Here is a 19,750-nt window from a genome sequence, read left to right as displayed (position 1 = left end):
GAACATTTACTGAGGGCTTACTGTACGCAGGCCGTTAGCCAAGCACTTGCACAGTATTGCCTCATTCAATCCTCAAAACATGAAGTGGATACAAATGTTATCCTCACTCACTCATGATGAAACTGAAGCACAGAGAGGGTCACACAGCTGAGAAGGTATGAAATAGGTCCACAGCCAGGTGATCTGAGAGACCATTCTTTTTTTTTTTTTTTTTTAATAAATTTATTTATTTATTTTTGGCTGTGCTGGGTCTTCGTTTCTGTGCGAGGGCTTTCTCTAGTTGCGGTGAGCAGGGGCCACTCTTCATCGCGGTGCGCGGGCCTCTCACCGTCGCGGCCTCTCTTGCTGCGGAGCACAGGCTCCAGACGCGCAGGCTCAGTAGTTGTGGCTCACGGGCCCAGTTGCTCTGCGGCACGTGGGATCCTCCCAGACCAGGGCTCGAACTCGTGCCCCCTGCATTGGCAGGCAGATTCTCAACCACTGCGCCACCAGGGAAGCCCTGAGAGACCATTCTTAATCAACAAAGGGAAGAGTCAGGAGCAGCACAGATTCACCCATCCACAATCCGTACTGATGAGGGCCTCATGAGTGGAGTTTATGGCTGCAAGTGTGGACTTTTCCTTTAGTACATAATCTTTCAAACTGTAGCTCCCCGGAGTTTATACATTTTTAAAGTAAGGTTTATTGAAATATAATTTGTCTACAGAACAATTCTCTTCCTTTAAGTGTGCAAGTCAATGAATTTTGACAAATTCATCTGGTCATGTAACCATCATGACAATCAAGATATCGAACATGTCCCTCAGCCTAAAATCTCGCTCATGTCCCTCTGGGGTCAATTCCCTTCTGCAGTCCACGTTCTCTGGAATCCACTGATCTAATTTCTGTCCCTATACAACGGAATCCTGTAGTGCACTGTCTTTGGGGTCTGGCTTCTCTCACCGGCATAATAACTGAGGTGCAGCCATGTTGCTGCATGTTCTTTTCAGTTCTTCCTTTTTTTTTTTTTTTTTTTTTTTTTGCTGAGAAATATCCCCTTTGTAGAGATGTGACACAATTTGTTTATCCATTCACAAGTTGGTGGACATTTGAACTAGTTCCAGCTTTTTGTTATTATGAGTAAAACTCCTGTAAATGTTCACATATAAGTACTCGTGTGGACACAAGCTTTTATTTTTCTTGAGTAAGTACCTAAGGGTGGAACCGTTGGCTCATATGGTAAGTGTATGTTTACTTTATGAGAAACTGCCAACTGTGTTCTGAAGTGCTGTACCATTTTGCATTCCCACCCACAATGTACGAGAGTTCCAGTTGCTCCACAGCTTTTCAAGAACTTGATATTGTTGGACTTTTCATTTTACTATGTATGAGGTGGTCTCTCACTGTGGTTTTGCATTTTCCCAAGTGACTGAGGATGTTGAGCATCTTTTCATGTACTCATTTGCCATTCTTAGATCTTCACTGTTAGAATATCTGTTCCAATAGTTTGCCAGTTTTTACTGGGTGTTTGTCTTCTTATTTCTAGTTTTAAGAGCTCCTTATGTAATCTGGATATAAGTCCTTTATCAGTTACGTGTTTTGAAAATATTTTCTCCTAGTCTGTGGCCAGTCTTTTAATTTTTCTGATGTGTCTTTTCAAGGACAGCAATCTAGTTTTATAGAAGTCATATTTATTTCTTCTTTTATATTTTATGCTTTTTGTGTCCTACGCCCTCCCAGTGCCTTAGGCTTTTGCATCACGTGCCGGGTAGGGGTTTGTGCTGTGCATACTGAGGGGCTCCCTCAAGTCAGGCCCTGACTTTACACCACATACCTCCAGTGAAGGCCCACGGAGAGAACATGTGAGGGAGGGTGGGATCCCGTACCTGGGGCCCCTGGATTCTAGGCTGGTGCATGAGCCCACACTCGGCTGTCTTCTTTTCACCCACTTTCATGGTGGCCGTATCTTCTACCTGTTCTCTGCCCAGGAGAAACAGATCATGCCCCAGGCCTCCTTGAAGGGGCTTGTCATCCTTTAGGGTAAAGTTTACCTGGTTGCCTTGCCCTCTGATGGGCTCAAGGAAAGTTATAACTTTGTAGGTTACCTGGTTTTTTCTCATTGTTGACAATGTTCTCTTTGTTTTTCTACATCCTAAGCAGAACCAGAACACCAGAGCATTTTGTTGTTAATTGTTTGCTTGCTTGATTTTACCGATAACTTATCCAAGTGTTTTTCCCCTCAGAATTAAATAAAGCTTTCATGTGAGAAATGACAGTCAAGAAGAAGAATTTGTCCTAATCCACAATTAGCTTAAGAGCTAGTTTTTAATCCTGCTTCCAAGGCACACAAAACCAGCACTGACTCTGCATGAGCAAGAACTCTTTGGCAAAGGCTCCAGGTCACAAACCCCAAATCCCCACGTGGCAGACACAGAATGCCTGAGTCATGGGCTGGGCACCCCCATCCTTAAAAGCCTTGTAGGAGGAGGAGGTCAGCAGCTAATGCTCTCAGTTAACATTAACAGCTAGAAATCAATGCTCTGTCCAACAGAGGTACAATTTAGCTAAACTGATTTTTTTCAAGGAAGTAAAATGACATGGAGAGAAGGGTGGGTAGCTTTTAACTTATAAAGTGAAGTGCTTTTGACCTTCCTAATTCAGTGGTTTTGGCGAAGGCAGAATGAAAGCATCAACCTCTCAGTCACGATGGGCATTGTGCTTATGCAGGAAAACATTCTTACTTTTGAGAGAGGCATATTGAAATATTTAGGAGTGAAACGTATGGTTTACACACTTCACCTAAAAATACTTAAGCAAAAAATATCCACCGAAAAATTAACCAAAAAACTCAACAAAAATGTCACCTAGTCCACATTCAAAATCATCCAGTTGTCCCAAGAAATATGTTTTAGAGTTGGTTTCTTCACATCAGGACCCAAGCTAGACGTGTGCAGTGCATCTTGTTGTTATGTCCCTTACGGCTGCAGACACACAGAAGCCCTTCCCTAGCCTTCTGTTTCAGAAGTGGGAGGAGACCAGGCCAGCTGTCCCACTGGTGGTACCACCATGGTGGGCAGAATAATGGCACCCAAAGACCTCCACAAGGTAAGCCCCAGAGCTGTGAGGTGCGACCTTCCATAGCAAAGGGGACTCTGAAGATGTGTTTAAGTTAAGGACCCTGAGATGGGGTGATTACCCTGGATTATATGAATGGTTTAACATCATCACAAGGATCTTTATAGGAGGCAGCTGGAGGTCAGATCAGAGAATGAGAAGTGATGCCATTGTTAAAGGGGCAACAAACCAAGGACTTCAGGCACCTTCTGAGGCTAGAAAAGCAAGGAAATGGATTCTGGAAATGGAACACAGCCCTGCTAACACCTAGATTTTAGGACTTTTGAGCTCTGGAACTGCAAGATAATAAATCCATGTTGTTTTAAGCCACTAATGTTGTGGTCATTTGTTACAGCAGCAATCAGAAACTAATACAACCACCAGCCTGAGCGATCTGAGTGCTAAGTCACATTGTTCTTTCACTTGTTTCTTTCTTCTTTTTTCCCTATAACTTGGAAGTTATGTTTAAAGTACCTTTCTGAACATAGGCAGAATACTCTTTGACATAAATCACAGCAAGATCCTTTTTGACCCACCTCCTAGAGAAATGGAAATAAAAACAAAAATAAACAAATGGGACCTAATGAAACTTGAAAGCTTTTGCACAACAAAGGAAACCATAAACAAGACGAAAAGACAACCCTCAGAATGGGAGAAAATATTTGCAAATGAAACAACTGACAAAGGATTAATCTCCAAAATATACAAGCAGCTCAATATCAAAAACACAAACAACCCAATCCAAAAATGGGCAGAAGACCTAAATAGACATTTCTCCAAAGAAGATATACAGATGGCCAACAGACACATGAAAGAATGCTCAACATCCTTAATCATTAGAGAAATCAAATCAAAACTACAATGAGGTATCACCTCACACTGGTCAGAATGGCCATCATCAAAAAATCTACAAACAACAAATGCTGGAGAGGGTGTGGAGAAAAGGGAACCCGCTTGCACTATTGGTGGGAATGTAAATTGATACAGCCACTATGGGGAACAGTATGGAGGTTCCTTAAAAAACTAAAAATAGAACTACCATACGACCCAGCAATCCCACTACTGGGCATATACCCTGAGAAAACCATAATTCAAAAAGAGTCATGTACCAAAATGTTCATTGCAGCTCTATTTACAATAGCCAGGACATGGAAGCAACCTAAGTGTCCATCGACAGATGAATGGATAAAGAAGATGTGACACATATATACAATGGAATATTACTCAGCCATAAAAAGAAACGAAATTGAGTTATTTGTAGTGAGGTGGATGGACCTAGAGTCTGTCATACAGAGTGAAGTAAGTCAGAAAGAAAAAAACAAATACTGTATGCTAACGCATATATATGGAATCTAAAAAAAAAAAAAAAAGACAAAAAAATGGTCAGAAGAACCTAGGGGCAAGACGGGAATAAAGACACAGACCTACTAGAGAACGGACTTGAGGACACGGGGAGGGGGGAGGGTAAGCTGGGACAAAGTGAGAGAGTGGCCTGGACATATATACGCTACCAAATGTAAAATAGATAGCTAGTGGGAAGCAGCCGCATAGCACAGGGAGATCAGCTCGGTGCTTTGTGACCACCTAGAGGGGTGGGATAGGGAGGGTGGGAGGGAGGGAGACACAAGAGGGGGGAGATATGGGGATATAGGTATACGTATAGCTGATTTACCCTGTTATAAAGCAGAAACTAAGACACCATTGTAAAGCAATTATACTCCAGTAAAGATGTTAAAAAAAATAAATAAAATAAAGTACCTTTCTGCATCATTTTATGAATTTATCACTGTATACTTTGTACCATAGTTATCACTTCTCCTACACAACAAACACCCTGAAACCAGTGGACGTGTGTCATTCATCACCGGGTCTTCTAAATTGCCTTTTACAGGATAGATGCTGAAGAAATAATTCTTAGATAAATAAGTGGATAAATGTTTACTATTCCTAGAGTGACTTTTAAGAAAAATAAAAGAAGATGGAGTAAGGAGGAATGGGGAAATACACCAATATCTGAGAGTTTAGTTACTTTACATTTATTTTCTAAATGTAAACTAAACTGTCTTACTTCTCATCATAGAACGGAGACTTTTGAGTTTACCAGTTTAAAAACGAATGCCAGGGGCTTCCCTGGTGGCGCAGTGGTTGAGAGTCTGCCTGCCAATGCAGGGGACACGGGTTCGAGCCCTGGTCTGGGAAGATCCCACATGCCGCGGAGCAACTGGGCCCGTGAGCCACAACTACTGAGCCTGCGCGTCTGGAGCCTGTGCTCCGCAACAAGAGAGGCCGCGACAGTGAGAGGCCCGCGCACCGCGATGAAGAGTGGCCCCCGCTCGCCGCAACTAGAGAAAGCCCTCGCACGGAAACGAAGGCCCAACACAGCCAGAAATAAATTAATTAATTAACTTAAAAAAAAAAAAAAAAAGAATGCCATCCCAGTGTAACACAAGTGTCCTTATAAGAGGGAGGCAGAAGGTCACAGTCAGAGCGAGGAAGCAGGAGTCAGAGAGGAGAGACGGTGCTTGGTTCCCGGCTCTGCAGATAGAGGAAGAGCCACCAGCCAAGAAGTGTGGGCGCCTGAGAAGTGGGAGGAGACATGGAAACGGATTCTCCCCGCAGTTTCCACAAGGAACACATGTCTGCCAGCAGGTTGATTACGGCCCCATGTAAGTGACGGTGGATGTCTGCGCTCCAGAACTGTGAGATTAAAAGTTTGTGGTGGTGTTGTTTTTTTTAATAAATTTTTTTTTTTTTTTTGGCTGCATTGAGTCTTTGTTGCTGCACGGGCTTTCTCTAGTTGCGGCGAGCGGGGGCTACTCTTCGTTGCAGTGCACGGGCTTCTCATTGTGGTGGCTTCTCTTGTTGCGGAGCGTGGGCTGTAGGCACGCAGGCTTCAGTAGTTGTGGCTTGTGGGCTCAGTAGTTGTGGCTCGTGGGCTCAGGAGGTGTGGCTCGCGGGCTCTAGAGCACAGGCTCAGTAGTTGTGGCGCACAGGCTTAGTTGCTCCGCGGCATGTGGGATCTTCCTGGACCAGGGCTCGAACCCGTGTCCCCTGCATTGGCAGGCAGATTCTTAACCACTGCACCTCCAGGGAAGTCCCAGTTTGTGTTGTTTAAAACTGGCAATAATTAAAATAGAGAAGGACAAAAACCTACCTCCCCAGGAGATCATCAGCTGAACCACTGAATAAAATTAGTATTAGTCATATGTTTAGCAAAATATCTATGACATAGCAATAAATGTAGACACTAACAACAACAACAAAAAAGTAGATGCCACAATGCCGCTTGCTTGGAGAAAAAAGGACTTGGAAGCCAATGACAGATAGTGTTCTCGCAGATTGCCCCAGGCGGCTTCTTTGCTCCTAGAAGTGCCTTCTCTGAGTACCGTGCCCTTGTTCTGAGGGTCTGGTGTCACCATTAGAATTCAGAGTGTGGTCCGAGGCCCAGAAGAGCCTCATCCCTGGAAAGGAAGCCAATCAGAAATGCAGACTCTCAGGCCCACCGAGGCCCACTGATGCAGACGTGCAGCTTCGTCAACATCTGCAGGGGGTTCTCGAGCTCGGCAAACAGGACCCGACGCCCGCAGAGGGTCCGCACCTCCGGGGAGCTGGCTGGCTTCCTCCCCCTCACCCCTCCTCTCAGCCTGGGCACAGCTGACCCTCCGTGGGGCAGCCCAGGCCCGAAAACCACAGGAAGCTTGCCTGGCACAGCCTGCGCTGGGGCTGGGCAAATGGTGGTGGGGGGTGGCTTCCAAAGTGCCACCAAAAGCCAACAGTAACGCAAGGGGACAGGACTTCACCTCCTCATCAGTTCCATCGGCAGCGCTCCGGACACGGAACCGCACACGCGTTCTAATTTCTGCAGTGGCCCCTGCGAGGCAGGGGTCTCAGGTCAGGACTCCCAGCCACCGAGGGCGGAAGACGAGCGAGTCAGGTGTCAGGAAAGCTGCAGAAGACACAGCCTTTCAAGGTTACAGGAAGAAAGATGACAGGACAAGAATGGAACCTAACTGCAGGGCAAGAAAACAGAAATGAAAAGGTGTGAGGCTGCAGCTCCTAGAGGTGTGTAAGAGGACAACGCGGGGACTGCACCTGGGCCCCCAGAGACACACGGCGGCCGGGTCAGAAAAGGACCTGCTCGTCGGGCTCCCTGGCTGAGAAAAGGCGAGAGGGTGTCCACGGCACAGTGATAGGACCTGTGTCGTGTTCCTCCCTTTCACTGGTGTCAGTGTAACACCCAGCTGACTACCCTCTAAATGGGACAAGGACTGGCCAGGGTAGGGGTCGTGCAGGTAGAGGACAGGGGTCTCATGCAAAACCACCGCAAAGTGATCTCTGGTCCCAAACTGGGCGCCCCCAGCACCGGGAGCTCGGGGTGGCCCAAGTCTCGGGTGCTCGCCTGTGCTCCGGTGCCCTTGGACAAGCCTCGGAAGTGACCCAGCCTCTGCTGCGTGAAAGCGTGCGCCGGGCAGAGCGCAGCAGACGGGGACTCGGCACACAGCCCGGCGGGGGCGGGAGAGTCAGAGGGGGCCACAGAAGCCCAGTCCGTGGACACTCACGGGTTTACTTCACGCCCGGAAGAGCAGGGTCTCTGGCCAAGACTTTTGAGACCTGGACCCAGGAGAGCAACCAAACTGAGTGTCCCAAGTGTCATATTTGTTATGGGTTGAACTCTGTCCCCAAAAGATCTGTCAAAGCCCGAAGCCCCAGCGCCTCAGAATGTGTCCTCATTTGGAAACAGGGTCTCCGCGGATGTAATCAGTTAGCAGGAGAGTCATCAGGGTGGGGCCCGCTCTGATACGACCCGTGTCCTCATCAGAAGACGGCCAGGTGAAGACCACGCAGGGAGAGGCCACGGGAAGACAGAGGCAGAGACCCGTGATGTGTCCACACGTCAAGGAGCCCCAAGGACCTCGGCAGCCACAGAGGCCCGGGGCAGAGGCCTGGGGCGAATTCGCCCTCACGGCCTCGGAAGGAACCAACCTGCTGACACCTTGATCTGACCTCCAGCCTCCAGAACAGCAAGGGAACGGATTGCTGTTGTCTAAGCTGCCCCGTCCGTGGAACTTCCTTCTGCAGCCCAGGAAGGGATCCAGTATCGCAGCCAGAAGAGGTCCAGCAGCAACACGGCGACACCTCGGGACTCTGCACCCCGACACCACCGCCCCTTGCTGGGACCCTGCGGCAGCCTCCTAACCAGTCTCCCTGCCTTCACTCTTTCCCCACAAACTCCCTGCTTCCTCACCAAACCACCAGAGTGACTGTGCTTTAAGAAAATCTACGCAATCACACCATTTTCCTGCCCAGGAGTCGCCAGTGGCTTCCCAGAAAAATCAGAATAAAATCCGAAGCCCTGCCGGGTCTCCGCATCCCTTCACAGGGCCTTCCTCTCTTCCCTCAGCTCCCGCCAGCCTGGGCCTGCTGCAGGCAGGGGCTGCTCTGTTCCCCCCCCAGCTGCCCTGCGTCTCCCTCTGCCTTGAACCATCTTCCCCCAGGTTTGGGGGGTTGGTCTCTTCCATCGTTTAAGTCCCAACCTAAACTCCACCTGCTGGGTGAGGCCTTCCCTAACCACTGCTCTGCTAATCCGGCCCCAGCCCAAATCACCCTCGGTTTCCCTGCTTTCTCCCTCCATAGCCCTCACTGCTACACAGAATGATCTTATTAGTTAGTTGTTTACTTGCAAGAACACTAAGATGTAAGGTGCGTGGTGCGGAGACTCTAGCTGGCCTCATTTATCTGAATCACTGAGTCGCAGGAGCCCATCACTCAGTAGACATTTGCTGAAAGAATTAAGAAGAGGAGGCAGAGGAAGGACGGGGGCGGGGGAGGGAGAACTGGCCTGAGCCAGATGTATAGCTGCGGGCTGTGAGGCCCAAGGTGACCTGCCACACCCACCGGGATACACCTGAGGAAGGATGATACAAATCACCCTCTCGCTGTATTTATCCTATTATTTTAAAAATAGGCACTTATGTGTCTGAGTCCTCAAATCAGGACTTGGAATCCTTCTTTTGTCTTCTCTGTATATGTTACATGCGGTTGCTCCGTTCATTCTACCTGAGACGGAAGGTGAGAACTGCCTTAGGGATGGAGGAGCCGGCCGCCCGGTGGTGCCCCCTAAGGTGCCCGGAGGAGGCAGCAGTCGGGGAGGGGCCTGCTGCAACGAGCCAGGCACTCGCGCAGTGCGCACTTGGCACCCTGGGCTGTTTTGGTGCCACATCTCGGAAAAAACTGTCTGAATGATTCCCTAGAGATTTTTATGACTCACATAAATTGCAGAGTCTGTCTCCACGCCCAGCTCCCAGCTGCATCTGTGTTACAAGAGCAAGGGTTTTGGGGGGTTGTTTTACTTCTTATTACTTCAAAATATCTGAAGGGTAAGAAACTACACAATTTTCTATCTCATACTTTGAATCTTACCCACACATGTACAGCATTATTATGGAGGAAAATCCTCTCTCTCTCTCTCTCTCTCTCTCTCTCTCTATATATATATATATCTTCTCTTACCATAATTATTCAAATGATCCATTTGATGTTAATAAAGTGTAAGAAACTTTTGTGATTCTATAAGTCAATAATGTATCCCACCCATGACAAAGACACCGGCCAAAACAGCAGGGGTGGGGTGTGTAATCTTTCAACAGCACCTCCAGCTCAAGCTCCCCTGTGTTTTTCATACACATAAAAGAAGATCAAGTTGTCTATTTTCCCAGTTTGAAGGGAGAAGGAGAGAATTTTGAAAAGAGCGAAGGGGAGAGAAGCAGAGCGGCACTGCGGGGTTGGTGGGCTCCACGCGGCCACTGGAAACAGACGGGCTACAGCAACGCTGCTTCTGAGCCCCCGGGGACACAGGGCAGGGTCCCCGAGGCACCTGTAATGTTGTTTTAAACCCAGAGGAGAGGACAGAGCACAGCCTTTGACCGCAGGCCCTGATTCCATTAGCCAACAATCCACCACCTAACGTCAGGTATCTTGAGGGCAATCAGTGATTTTAGGAAGAGAAAATAAGTCAGTAGAAAAAGCTTTGCTTTGAAGTCCCCTTTTCGTTGGTTCTCTGCTATAATTAGCAAATTACATCATTTCTGACGCCTCAATTTCACCACCTGAAAAATAGGGAGAGTAACAGACCTCCCCCTTCCAGGTCCCCGAGTCTGGGAAGATGGAAGAGGATATAAATCAGATACATTAAAAGCAGGGTTCTTACAAAGCATCTCTGCAGGCAGAGGTGCATGGTCATTCCTATGGGGGTTCAAACACAGGAGGTCCTAAAAGACACCCAAACTTGATCCCAGGCCTTCCTCCCAGCCACTGCTATGCACTAAATTGCAGGGAAAGGGCAGCTTTGACTAGCGCTTCTGTTTCATGATTTGGCAACCATCTCAACACAGGAGGTTGCTCTTGGCCGTGACAGGGTGGGCACCTTTTCCCGGCGAGACCACCCGTGAAGTCACCGTGCTGGCAGGGAAAGCCCCGCCCCCCAGGGCTGTCAGGAAGACGCAGGCCGCTGGCTTGTTCACACGGGCGACAGCTGGTACCCAGTGAGCTGTGAGCAATTCGCTCTGCTCGCCCAGAGATGGGGCGGCGTTGCCTCCTCCCGCGCTGTCCTCAGGCAGCAGACAGCGTCCCACACGGGTGCCCAGGGTCTAGAGAATGTTCCTGTTAGCACGGAGTAGTCCTTTTATTCTCAGAGAGAAAGCGCTCGGAAACGTGCTCCTGCTGACTTGGCTACAGAAGCAGAAAGACAAGGGTCGCAGACACCGAAAATAGCTGCAAGCCGGCTTCCTGCTTCCAACAGTGGTTACGGCGGACACTTAAGAGATGACGTGATAACCGAAAGGACCGATGTCTCCTGATGATAGAGCCAGACTTCTGGCTCGTGCTGCTTCTTGCAAATAACCACCACTGACACATCAAATACGCTGTACCGATTTTCAGCCCCAAATCGTGCCTCTCCCTTCGTGTCTGCCCCCGTAAGTGCTAACGTTTGGTGAAGCCAGTGTTCCGGTTACGGCCGTGCAGGGCATTGAAACGCCCACGGGAATCCCAGTGGCCTAGTTGCATGAGCCTTTCTCCACAATGCTCTGCGTTGACACTGCTCTTCTCTAGACTTTCCGTGAGGATTACGGGGACTCCTGCCTTTTACTGGGCAGAAAACAACACGGAACGCACATGTAAACAGCGACATAGTCGACGTGCCTTTGCCGACCCCAGCCCCCAGAGACAGGTGGGTGCTGTGAAGGCACACTGACGGCAGGTAATAAGCAGGCTGGGAAGATCATCTCTCCATCTCTTTTCAAACTCCCAACTATCTTCTTAAGCTGTAATTGCACTGCTTGTAATTGCTTAATTAGTTCTGAGGTTTCATTCCTCTTCTTGTCTCATTTCTATGCAATCCAGTTTGGATTGTTTTTTCCGTCTTTCTTTTTTTTAAGGAGCAATGAAACTGTCTAGCTTGCCGGGGCAGGACAGGTAAGAGGCAATCTGTTGGCATCTACAGGTGACCTGGGTGCAGGTGGCTCAGTCCTGACCTGGGCAAGAGCCTGCTGTTACCATGACTCAGGCCAAAGGGCTTTGAAAACACTCTTGGGCTATTCTCTCCTTCAAGCTTAAAGAGCCCCCCCAAATCTCGTCCCTGTCCTGCTCCTCGGCCCTCTTCCCCAGCAGAGAACGGCAGACGTCCAAGCTGCAGCTGCTCCGAAGTCAGGCGGCTTGGCCATTGAAGGAGGTCACGCTGACAGACGCTTGGGAGTCACAGTACACCTGCCCGAGGAACTGCCCACTCGTCCCCTGACCCCTGAGAAGAGGGCAGGGGCCGGGCAGCCGGCACTCCATCTTCACGCATCCTCACTCGGCCCCGAGAGCTGCATCTGCCTCCCTCTTCCACACCCCTCGGGGGCAGGTCTCTGTGCCAACCCCCCCCCCCACCGCCGACAGCGCTCTCCTGCCAACCGAAGGCTGGCAGCAGGACTGCCACCCCACCCCCGCTCCGTTCTGCCTCCAAGATGCCAGAATTTCTGCTATGAAAACCAAGGGTAGAGTTTTAGGAGGAGAGGGAAACACCCCAGGAGTCACGAGGAAATAAGGTGAAACCACGATAATGTTGGAAACAGCTTCTCTGGACCTGGTCTCTAAGGTTGACCAGACAAGAAAATGGTCTTTGTTAATAAACAGACTCCTGAAATCTAAGCACTTTAGAAAATACATGCAACAAGTTCTAATGTTTTCCACAGGTTGTTCTGTGAAATTAGAAACTCGCCTAAAAATCCCCTATGTGTCTGAAATGCCTGGAGACGGAAGGTTGAAGGATGGAGCAAGGATGCGGGAGCTGCTGCTGACCGCTACTAAGGGGCTCAGCACCCCCACCTCTGCACCGTGGAAGCGGCCCGGAGCCTCGGGCCGCGCGCTCCCCTGGGCTTGCTCTCCCCCTCCACACGGCACCCCGCCCCCACCTTCAAGATCAACGACGGGGCTCTTGTGCGCAGGGTCGGGAGGCTGCGGTCACCCCCGGACTAACCTTCCAGAGGCTCCCACTCTGCACCGCAGTGTCCCAGCCCACCGAGGCAGGTGCTTCTGCGTTAAACTTGAACTCTGTTCGGTGTCCTAATTTCCCGGCATTTCCACTGGCTTGGCTACGCACCACCTGCCAAAAGGAGCAGGGAAATAGGACCACAAAACCCCACAGAGCAGGTGCTTCAGACTTGTTCTCTCTGCCTGGCCCCTTCCAGGAACCCCACAAACAAGCAGCTGAGGGAGTATTTCCTAATGGGATCTGCTGAGGCTTTTTTGTTTTGTTTTGTTTTCCAGAGTATAAAGGGTGATGGCCTCTGACGGGTCAAGTGAAATCATGCTGAGTCACCCCCCGTGAATTTATGACACAAATCCCTGCACGACACGGACTCTGCGAGAGAGGAAGCCTTTCCCTCCGCAGAGGTGAGGAAAAGGTGAGTGGCAGGAACACGCAGCTTCTGACACCGACTCCTGTCTTATTTTCAATCTTTAGTCTTGACCTTCACCAGAGCTCTTTTTTCAGAGGTTGGACGGAGCTGTGGCATGAGATACAAGTGGACGAGGGTCACACGTGTAGATACTTATACATAAAATATCCCAAATGTGTCTTATACTTTATATACATATGTATTAATATACACACACACGTGTACATGAAGAACACTCCACACGCAAGAAGCCATATCAGTTAAAGGTGCTACAAGGCTGGAATCATCACAGTCACCCCTGTTCATCTGTTCATACTTCCACACCAAGCATGAGGCTTTACCCACAGGCTACCAATAAATATTCCTGATCGACTGAATGAATGAACACACTGTTGCTGAGCGGAATGATATTTTTTTCTAAATAAGACTTTTAGGTCATCGTACACGTTCAGACTGGCAAAAGGTGTGAGTGAAGCCTTTCACGCCCAGTTCAGTTGCCATCTGATTTCATTGATCTGAGCCACAAATCCTTCAGTTATAGATGCCTTGCAGAGCGCCACTCTGAAGGCTAAGGGGGACGTACAGGGGAAATCTGGCCCCAGTAAAAATTAGACAACCGCTCGGAACCCCCAGGTGACATTCACCCGCTGCTGGGCTGAAACCTGCAGCAGAATCTTCAGCGTCATCTGTCAGAAGCAGCCGCCAACAGCTGGACACCCCGTGTCTTTCAGTTCTCCCACAAGCGCTACGAATGCACCTACACATCAACGCTGTGTCCTGTAAAATACTCCTAAGATACTCTGCATTCATTAGGAGCCAAAGACATACTCATATTCTGTCATCCGGACTAGGTGACATGGGGAAACTGTAATCACTGCCTCTATCTCGTGTTCTGTTGTCAAAAATAACTTCAAGGGGGTCCGCTGATTTGACTGCCTTCCTGCGGTAAATTAACACCTACCTTCCCATCAAAAGTGTGAGGGATCAGATGACTTGAGACCAGGAGGTCTCAGGAAATCACTGTAGTCAATGAAGTAACAGACTCTGTTAGTTACTAAGCATGTCGAGGGGGTCCTGGTACACAGGCAGTCGTGTCGCCAGTTTGATTACCACCATGAGCACCACAGAGCCTGCCTCTTGCAGCTGACAGCTAAAGGACCTCAGCGGTCTGTATGCAAGAGATACGCCGAAGGTTCCCCGGAAATCAGAGTCCCCACAAACACCAGTGGCAGGCGCAGCGTGGCTTGGATCCTCGGAGACCCTGGCCTGGGGCCTTGCTCGTTTGCAGGGGGGTATTCCTTCCTTACTTGCCCCTGCCCCTGGGCAGGTATGCAGTTGAATATCCATCTCTTCAAAAAAGCCAGGGGCTCACCTGTCTATTTACCCTTTGACCTCTGTGGAACTGGCAAAAGCAGGGCTGTACCTACCAGCCAAACGTCGTCCTCCTGAACGCAGGAAGGTGACTGCAAAGCCTGGAGCGCGGCTGGGCTCCACGCTCCCGGGTCAGCGACAAAAGCACGGAAGGAAAGCAGCCAGCTAAGGACGAGGCAGCTCCTTGCTCTTCTTCTTTATTTAACCCGCATAGTATGTCACGTGATCATAAGGTCCAGGGGCACCAGGCTTAAAACGTGTGCGGTGTGGACGCGTCTGGATGGAAGCGACACGCTTTTTCAGCATCCCAGCAGACCGTTCGCAAAGCCAGCAGTGTCCACGGATCTGCCCCTCCCAGCCCACCAGACCTCCCTCGCCAGCCATTTTTAAAAGGCCACAGAGTTGCACAACTTTACAACCGTTACGGTTCCGAGGGGCACAGGGCTGAGCGGCGTGGGCAGCCGAGGCCTCCATTTAATTGCCTTGTCGACTTTCCACGGCTCCAGCTGCTGAGGGGTGGAAATACGTCTGCTTAAACAGGATTCCTTCACTACGGCGTCATTCTACCTTGGATGCAGCTCTTGGATGTCCGAGGGGCCCTCAGAGAGCGCTCGTTGGTCACGGTTTCCCCCCCGACCCGATGCCGCCTGGACCCTTCCCTCCGCGAGAGCCCGTCAGGGCCCCGCCGCCCGGGCAGGAAGTGTAGGACCAGGCAGTCGGCGATGCCGATGCGCTTTGTTCCCTCCCACGTCCACCTCCGGACACCACCCTCCCAGCAACACCCATCGCTCCTTTTCCAGACCCGCTCAGCCCTCCGCCGGCCACCCCCTCTCCTCCTCCTGCCACCACTGCAGGGGCGGCTTCCTCGCAAAGGGAGCGCACCTCCGCCCGGGGCTCCGACTGTAGGTCGCCAAACATTCTAAGAGGCTGCGTGACCCGGCCTCCGGCAGGTAAAACGAGTCGTCACTTCTCTACGCCCGACTGGCTATTCTCCATGCTTGCCTTAATTGACAGCGACCTGCCTTTTCCCCTTTGACAAGTCCACACCGGAAGACTCTGAATCTTACCTTGGTTGGTAATTTTTCCTCCTATGTTCTAAGTATCCCTTTTGAAGGAAACTGTTGACTATAATATGCATGCAACCTATCCATGTGCACGTGTGTTTGTGCGTATTATGTATATATACACGTATTTCACTCAAATAACCACTTGGGGTCTATTAATTTCAATCTTCCATTTCCTCCCTCTACCCCACCTTCCTCCCCCAAATAATAAAATATGTAGAGTTACTTCTTCCACAGCCTCTGCTACGGTGGGCTCTGCGTCCAGGTCCAGATCCTCCTCGGTGGCCTGACAACAAAAGATACATATTAAATGCAGTTAGCATGCCGACATTCTTGTAAACTGCATCACACAGGTAATGAATGCAAAGGGCCAACTAGATACTCAGTATTAGGATAGTAGGACGTGGGAATGGCATCAAGGTCCCTTTCCACTAGAATTTATTTGAAACCCTATGATGCTTCATGCCAGAGACAGATCCTTTATATAATAGGAGGCAAATAAGGCAGTGAGTGTTTATGTCCATGATTACACATTACTAGATCAGCCAAATGTGTGTGGCTTATACCACAATTGCAAGGAGAAGCAGGTGGTTTATATAAAGCCCTGACCAGCAAGGTGAGGGCGGGGTGTAGATTTACATGACCCTGAAAGACTCAAGCTGTCAGGACAGAAACAGGTTACAGGGGAGTTGTTTGAGGGGAACAAATTCACAATCTCAGGCCAAAGCTCAGAGAATGAATTAAATCAGAGAGAGTCAAGTCTCCAGCTCATAGAAACATAAAGCGTTGTGTCTCTGCAGGGTAAGGCTTGAACAGGAGGGTCTGGGTGTGAGCTCTGCTTACCACTTAATGACTTTAGGCAATATTGCTTACCCCACACCTCACTTTCCCCATATATAAAATCAGGACCATAAGAATATCTACCGCCTAGAGACACGGACAGAATTCAGGGAAATAAGACCTCACAGCACTTAGCACTGGCTCTGCTGAGCGAGCGGTGGACACTCAAGAGTTGGATGTTGTCATCACCTCTCCTAGTTTCATTTCTAGCCCAGGAGCCGTGAGACAATCGTCGCTGTACAAGCTACACTGTGAACTTCAGGGAGTCCTGTTTGACCTGCACCGTTTAAAAATGGGGCTTCTCCTTTCTCTAATGCGTGATGACATCCCCGAAGGAGAAATCATGCTCACTCCTCTGAAGGAACACAAACAAAACGGGCCGGCCGGCCCTTGTGGGCTGGTTCCCGCACTGCCTTCCTCACGACACCTCCGGCGTCCTCACCTCTCCCCAGAGCACGCCCTGGGTGCTGTGCCCCCGCTGAAGGCAGTGACTGAAAACTCCTGCTTTGGAGACGTGCATTTAACTCGCTGAAACACCATTCACACAACACTGCATGCTTCTTTTTGATGCCAGCTCCTTCCGGGATTTTATGGAGGTCCCAGTTTTTAATTAGCATACGTTTCCTTCTCAACATGCCTCGTTCGTGGGTAAAATACGCCTTCCAAAATACCTCAAAACAATTCATAAACCATAAATGCTTTTCCTAGACAATCAAATGAATTTCCCCTGGTCTGTGTGCTGAAGCAGAAATGATTTTTATAAGGATACAGTATATAAGGATACAGTCCACTGACCCTCAAATCCAACCTAGTTCACTTCCCTCTCACTGCAGATGAGAAAAGAAATTAGAGGGGAAGCAACTCATAAAGGCAGGAAAAACCTAGAATCCAAGAGCGTTGATTGCTACCCCTGGAAAACCAATAATCGGGCATGTTAAATGCGTGTAAAAGCAAATAATGTAAGCACTAACACCACGTAGCAGATTTTCTCATAAAAAGCACACATGCTTTTTATGCAAGGATTTTATGACATTTAACTTGGAGTTCAGAGGCCAAATGTACTCCATCTAGTTTTGCCCAATTTCCTGATATGTGAGCTATTTTAACATCACACAACACAAAACATGGGCAAAACTGGAAAATAAAATGAGCCTCTGAGCTCCAAAATAGAGAGATTTCATATTTTCCTGAGAACTTGAAATATCTCAGGGTTAACAGTTCAGGTTTAACCTTTTTGTAGAAAGAGCTCTAATTTCTGGGTTCCAAATAAACAGGGATTAAATGCTCTATCTTAACACACTGCATAAGATATACTATCCTAAAACATTCACCCAGGAAGCCTGAAGAAAATTTCTTTTGCTTCAGGACCATTTAATCTATAGAATTTTTATTATTTGTTTTTGCATACACATCAACTTCAAAAACTTATAAATTTGCCCTCCCAATGGGGTGGCAAGGCAGTGCAGTCTCTCAGCCAGCTCTGTTTCAGATTCTTCCAATTTGCAAGGTCTTTCTACGATCATGATATATTTTAATAATGTGAGTATATTTATTGCTGGTCCACTTTCAATCATTTTGGAAATATTTAAAGCGCACGCTGCTCCTCAGAGCCTGGGTCAGTGGCCACGACGCAGAGTCCAGAGTCCCAGGAGACATTCTCCAAGCCTCCTTCATTCCTCACTCCCGTCCTTTTTTCTAAGCCCAGGGCCAAATCCTCCCCCTACAGAAGGGCTTCCTTCACGGGGCCTGGCTGTGGAGGAGCTGACAGCTGGGCCTCTACCACCACCAGCAAGTGCAGATAACCAGGAGGGGTTCGGAAAGCATCAGGAAATAAGGGTGGGACTTCTGGCCCATCACTAATTCAACTTTTTAAAAACCCAATCTTTCTCAAAAGAAAAAAATAAACTTGACTTGGCAACCTTTGTAAGTGAGAGGCTCTTTCTCAGGCACTGCCGTCACCACCAAGAACAACATCGTGTGCAGAGAGGAATCAATAGCCCTGGAGAGCCGTGCTGTCATTTTCTTCCACTTAGGTGCTTCTCAAAGGCAAAACATCTGTGTTGTTCCATCTAAAAACCAGGCTTAATATCTGTGCTATGCCTGACGATCTACTTTGACCAAAATACATGTTCCAAGCATGAATAAGTTAGTCGGGCTTCCGAAAAAGTATTAAATATAAAATATTAACAACTTCTCTTCTAAAACAGAATCTCTCCCCCTCTTTAAAATTTCTGTGACTGTCTCAGTATATAGAACGTATATATAAAAATAAGTAACATTTAAAATAGTAAGAATTGAACTTATAATGCCGGATACAGGAGATAAGGCAAAAGTTAAAGGTTGGATTTTGCAAAGAGGTAGTCAGTTATTAAAATCTGCCATTTACAAATGTGATTTGAGTTGCTATAAACACAGCACAGGCATATCAATTTAATAGGTTTAATAATGTCGGGGAACTTTCTCTTCTAGGAAAAATATACGTTGATTCTTTCTGATTCAAATTAAACAAATCAAAATCCATGAAAGGAGAGCTCCGTGTCCCTGGGGGACAAAATGTTTAAGCGGTGTCGTACGTGCTCCCCACAGGCCAGCCAGCCTTGACACATTCATTTCATTATATTTTCATCTTCAATCGCTCCTCTTTATTCAAACATACACCCTATTAAGGCTGCATAATCTTTATGCCTTGTTTCTTAAACAAGAATTCATCATTGGTTTTCCCTTCTGGTTTTATCCTGCACTGCAGCAATTGAGGAGGTCTTATCATTTAAAGCCACTTGTTGAAGGAAATCACACTGATGCAGATTAGTCGGGAAGCCTGTGACTCCTTTAAGGCAAACACAGACTCTAAGAAGCACCCTCAAGTTTGGCTTAAGAACAACCTTTTTTTTTTCTTCAATTCATTCATTTTCATTCATATAGTTACACCACACACGACGCCTTGTGTGGGTGCGTGTACACACAGATATGTACTGTTCATATGTGTGTACACACATACACATCTCCGCTCGTTAAAAATCCCAGCCTCAGTCACCTAATAGCCACTCAATAAACATGAATTCATTACGGTAAACAGACCGTCCGCCGGCCGCAGAGTCAGGGGTTTTCAGGATACTGTGGAAAAGGACACTCTTTTCTCGCCCTTACTCACCTCTATTTCCATGGATTCCACCTCTATCTTTTTCCATAGCTCCAGCAACTGTGCAATCGGCATCTTTGAAAACTTTCCCTCTGATCAAGTATCGAGAGTGAGAAAGAAGGTAACCAGAGGCCCCAAACAGCACAGAGATGGCCAGACAGGACGTCAGAGCCCGCGGCAGAGGCCGGCGCTGCTGGCAGGAAGGGGGCTGCTGAGGGTGAAGTCAGGCTGGGGCGACCGCGGGCGCCGGCGGGGCCCTGGGGTCCCGGGTGTGCGAAGGGGGCCGTGGGGCTTCAACACGGCTG

At 48.6% G+C, this 19,750-nt stretch overlaps 1 protein-coding gene across 1 annotated transcript in view; it reads right to left on the bottom strand.

The window, feature by feature from the left end:
• RPS6KA2 (ribosomal protein S6 kinase A2) overlaps positions 1 to 19,529 on the bottom strand; it is a 375,942-nt gene extending 356,413 nt beyond the window's left edge. The window contains exons 1-2 of the mRNA XM_007186070.2: positions 19,458 to 19,529; positions 15,693 to 15,752 (exon numbers count right to left, since the gene is read on the bottom strand). Of these exons, the coding sequence (XP_007186132.2) occupies positions 15,693 to 15,752; positions 19,458 to 19,520 (123 nt within the window). The 5' untranslated portion in view covers positions 19,521 to 19,529. The remainder of the gene's footprint in view (positions 1 to 15,692; positions 15,753 to 19,457) is intronic.
• Positions 19,530 to 19,750: the final 221 nt, after the last annotated feature.

This window comes from Balaenoptera acutorostrata, chromosome 14 (assembly GCF_949987535.1).
Source record: "Balaenoptera acutorostrata chromosome 14, mBalAcu1.1, whole genome shotgun sequence".
NCBI classification, from domain to species: domain Eukaryota; kingdom Metazoa; phylum Chordata; class Mammalia; order Artiodactyla; family Balaenopteridae; genus Balaenoptera; species Balaenoptera acutorostrata.
The sequence above is the reverse complement of the archived record's forward strand: the minus strand, read 5'-3'. Positions and strand labels throughout refer to the sequence as shown.